This window comes from Tauraco erythrolophus, chromosome 10 (assembly GCF_009769465.1).
Source record: "Tauraco erythrolophus isolate bTauEry1 chromosome 10, bTauEry1.pri, whole genome shotgun sequence".
Lineage (NCBI taxonomy): Eukaryota > Metazoa > Chordata > Aves > Musophagiformes > Musophagidae > Tauraco > Tauraco erythrolophus.
Genome location: NC_141474.1, coordinates 29,132,695 through 29,136,726, shown reverse-complemented (window position 1 = coordinate 29,136,726; position 4,032 = coordinate 29,132,695). Strand labels below are relative to the sequence as shown.

Here is a 4,032-nt window from a genome sequence, read left to right as displayed (position 1 = left end):
CTAGCAGCAATTCCCCCCTTCTAAAATTGAGTTGAAAATTATTTAGCTGTTAATCCGAGACAAAAACCTGCAGGCGACGAGTTGGGGAACTGGTAAGAACTGGCTTCTAGAACGTGCGTAGGATGTGGGTCTGTATTAATGTAGGCACTAGTGTCTCAACTTACGGATTTGATTGTCCTGAATAAAGCCTCAGAAAGAGGTGTCCTAACGGTGCCAAACTCAGAAAGTAACATGCTGGAAGCGAATCATTCCTTAACGCTTGTGAATTGTCAGTCTCCGGTGATCCCGAGAGGGAGAGATGAGGCAGTGCAGGCGAACACGGGCACTGCCACCGCCGCGCGGTCTCGGAGCCGTGCCGGGACCGGTGCCGGGACCGGTGCCGGGCGGGTCGCGGTGCCGGAGGGGAGGGAGGACGAGCCGCGGGACCGGCGGCTCCGCCGCAGCGCGCGGCGGGCTCGGCCCCGGCGGGCGGCGCCGTATCGATCGCTCGGCGCTCGCGGAAGGCGCCGTATCGATCGCTCGGCGCTCGCGGGACGTACTGCGCGGCGGCTCCGGTATGGCGGGGTTCATCAACTTCGAGGACGAGGAGGAGGTGCGGGGCTACCTGGAGAATATGCACGTCGAGTACAGCTACCAGTGCTTCAAGGAGAAGGACCCGGACGGTAAGCGGCCCCGCCGGGACCTCTCGCCCGCCGCCCGGGGGCCGGCGGGAGCCTCAGCCCCCTCGCCGGTGCCTTGCAGGCTGCCAGCGCCTCGCCGACTACCTGGACGCCGTGCAGAAGGACTTCGCGGCGGCGGCGCGGGTGCTGCGCGACAACTGCGAGTCGCACGGGCACAGCGAGAGCTGCTACAAGCTGGGCGCCTACCAGGCCATCGGCAAAGGTGGGTCGGGTGGGGGCAGTCCGGGAGCTCGAGTCGCTGCTTCAGCTTCCCCGCCGTCCCGGGGCCGCTTCTCCCGCCCCGGTGCCCTCAGTCGCCTCTAAACGCCTCTCGTCCGCTGCCCGAGCCGGAGCCGCTGGAGGCTGGGCACAGCGGTGGCGGTGTCGCGGCCTCTGAGGCCTCCGGTCCGTGGTGGCCCTGCCAGCGGCATGAGCTCCGCTGTGCGCGGGCACTGGGCCGGGGGGGCGGCGATGTCTGTAGGCAGAAACGGCTCTGGCGTTCGTAAAGTTGCGCAACGCCTGTGCTTCCTCCGGACCTGGAAGGAAGAACTACCCGTGCCCCTTTGATGGTCACATGATAAAAGCAAGGGAAGGGTGGAAAACCTTGAATTACTTCCTGCTGAAGAATCAACTTTGGGTTAACCACATTTTTTTTATGATTAGATCTGTATAAGTGGTAAGCATATTGAGTGCTGAATGTTGCTATTCTTAAAATTTGGATTTCTTCTTGTCTTGCTGTTCTTTTTTAGAGAAAGTAAGGAAGAAACAAACTTACGGATGGGTAACGCTGCTTACATAAGTAGGGCCAAACCTGCCCAAAATGTCTCTGCTGGTACAGTAATTGGAAGCAGTTATGCTAGTGAGTCTCCTTCCAAATGACAATACCAGGAAGAACTGTATTTTTACTGGAGTTCAAAACTAGTAACAATCTCAGTGCACCTGTAGGTACAGAGTACTTCGCCTAGTGTAAGCTGTTAGGAAATCTGTAGATGTAGTAGTGGAAAGAGTGTTTTGAGGTTTTGGGTTTGTTTCAGTTGTTTTGTCTGCATAAGCTGTTGTGATTACTGAGGAGTGGAGGAGCGTTTCCTAACTTGAAGACATTAGCAAAACCTTTGCTAAATTGAGACAACGATAGTGTCTCTCAAGTCCTGAATTTTGTCTGTAGCATCTGAAGCGAGGGATGCCGTGTTTCCCAAAGGGCACTGGGAAGCATGCTGCAAAGCTGTTTTAGCGTGTCCTTAACAGTAATCTTTTGGTTTCTTGGCTGGCAGGTGGACTCAACGCAGATTTGAAAGCTGCCTACAACTCTTTTATGAAGTCATGTGAGAAAGGTGGGAAGAAGTCAGTAAATGCGTGTCATAATGTTGGGCTGTTGGCCCATGATGGGAGAGTGAACGATGACAAACCTGACCCCGTTGTCGCTAGAGACTATTACACAAAAGCCTGTGATGGCAATTTTGCTCCTAGCTGCTTCAACCTCAGTGTGATATACCTCCAAGGAGCACCTGGGGTCCCTAAGGACATGAGCCGTGCTTTGAAGTACTCGCTGAAAGGGTGTGAGCTGGGTCACGTGTGGGCTTGTGCCAATGCCAGTCGAATGTACAAACTGGGAGACGGCATTGAGAAGAATGATGCTAAGGCAGAGGATTTGAAAAACAGGGCAAAACAGTTGCATAATGAACAGAAAGAAGCTGCAAGTTCTTTAACATTTGGGGAGTAAAACTGTCAGTTGCAGTTACTAAGACTGCAGTTTTACGTGGCAAGAGAACTTGTTACTTAAATCGTGAGCATACGGTTCTCAGTCATAATAAAAAAACTATCCTGTATTTGCATATGCAAATAAACACATTTTTGTGGATGCAACAAACATGACCAACTCTGCTGTGCCTTTCTACATTTTTAAATACAAAAGTTCTTAGGTGTGTTGCTTAGATCCCTCCTCCTCTTTAAGGAAGACAAAATCGTCTGGCTGTTTGGAAATTTGTCCCTGTGGTTTCAAGTACGAAATTAGTCCATAACATGGTTTGTTTGTTTTTTTTCTTCTTCACTGCAAATATTTATAGCTAAAAACCTGTAATTCTGTACTAGGTGTTGTGTAAAGGTTTCTGATCTTCAGAGACTGTCATCAATCCCATGTATTTTTTGAGCTAACCTCTTGCTGGAACAAGCATGGATTTCGATCTGTTTTCACATGACGTTTAAGTCTCACCACTTCCACTTTAAAACCATGCTTATTTTGCTCTCTTTGGCCACAGAAATATTGTCCTTTGCTTGCACTGTCAACTTTGTTAACCGTGAGAAGTTTGTCCAGGCTGCGTGTTGATCGTGGACAGTGCCTCTTGCTGTGTGACCTTCCCAGGTTTATGGGGACATGCTGCTTTAGGCCCTGAAAGTGTGAAGCTTTTCCTTGGTCAGCTTAAATCTAGAAATATTTTAGTCACATTCAGATGATGCCAAGCCCAAAACAGTAAGGAGCCTGTATGGCAGTATGTACGTAGAGACAAGTCTGCCTATAGATCTTGCAAATGAAACAGGCAGGAGAGAAAGGAGCTTAATTAATTAGCTCTGCTGGACAGATGAGCTACAGGGGCAGAGCTCAAGAGAACTGCCCCATATTGCAGAGGAAATAAGTGAAAGAGCTCGGAATTGGCCTAGATCTGCTGAGTTACAGGTAAGTATGCAAGGCAGGAGATTCCCTTTCGGACAAGGCATGCACATAGGTTTTAAATACCTTTAGCCTGAACGTTGGTTTTAGTGTCTTGCCAACTGGTTTGTCACTGCGTATTTGACTGCCACATGAGCCTGAGTGCTTTAGGGTTGTTCTCCAACATGTGGTGGTCAATGACACATAAATTGTTTTACTTCCCTGCCAGCTTCTGAAACATTATGTTCCATTTTTTATAATACGGATTTAGGGAACAAGGTGCTAACCGATCAGATTTTGGGCTCAAATCCATAGTTTATATATATGCAAACTGTAGCTAAACCTACATAACTGAAACAGCAGCGTAAAGAAGCAGGGCAGTATATGTAAATGCATTCATGCACCAATGTGATCTTTTGTAAGTTTGGTGTGTATAAATATGTGCAAAGCTTGTGATACGTGTGTGTATGTTTTGCTGTCAATTTAGTGCTGATTTAGAACATGAACTCTCTGGCTGTGGTCTGAATAAAGAGACAAACTTACTATTGAAGTAAATAAAGTGGGAGAAAAGACAACAGTCATTTGGCCATTTCTACAATTGAAAGCAGAATTGTTAGAATCTCACTGCATGCGGTCTCAGGCAGGGCATGTGTGAATCAAAGCAGTTCTTCCAACTTAACTGCCCTTTTAACAGACTTCTTGGAAGGGATATGCTTACTGCGGGAATAA

The 4,032-nt window shown here is 48.8% G+C and overlaps 1 protein-coding gene across 1 annotated transcript; it reads left to right on the top strand.

Annotated features, from left to right (window-relative positions):
* The first annotated feature begins 556 nt into the window (after window positions 1-556).
* On the top strand, window positions 557-3,736 carry COA7 (cytochrome c oxidase assembly factor 7). The gene is made up of 3 exons (XM_086617248.1): window positions 557-662; window positions 742-882; window positions 1,931-3,736. The coding sequence occupies exons 1-3, from the start codon at window positions 557-559 to the stop codon at window positions 2,377-2,379; spliced, it is 696 nt and encodes a 231-aa protein (XP_086473374.1). The 3' UTR covers window positions 2,380-3,736.
* The last annotated feature ends 296 nt before the right edge of the window (window positions 3,737-4,032 follow it).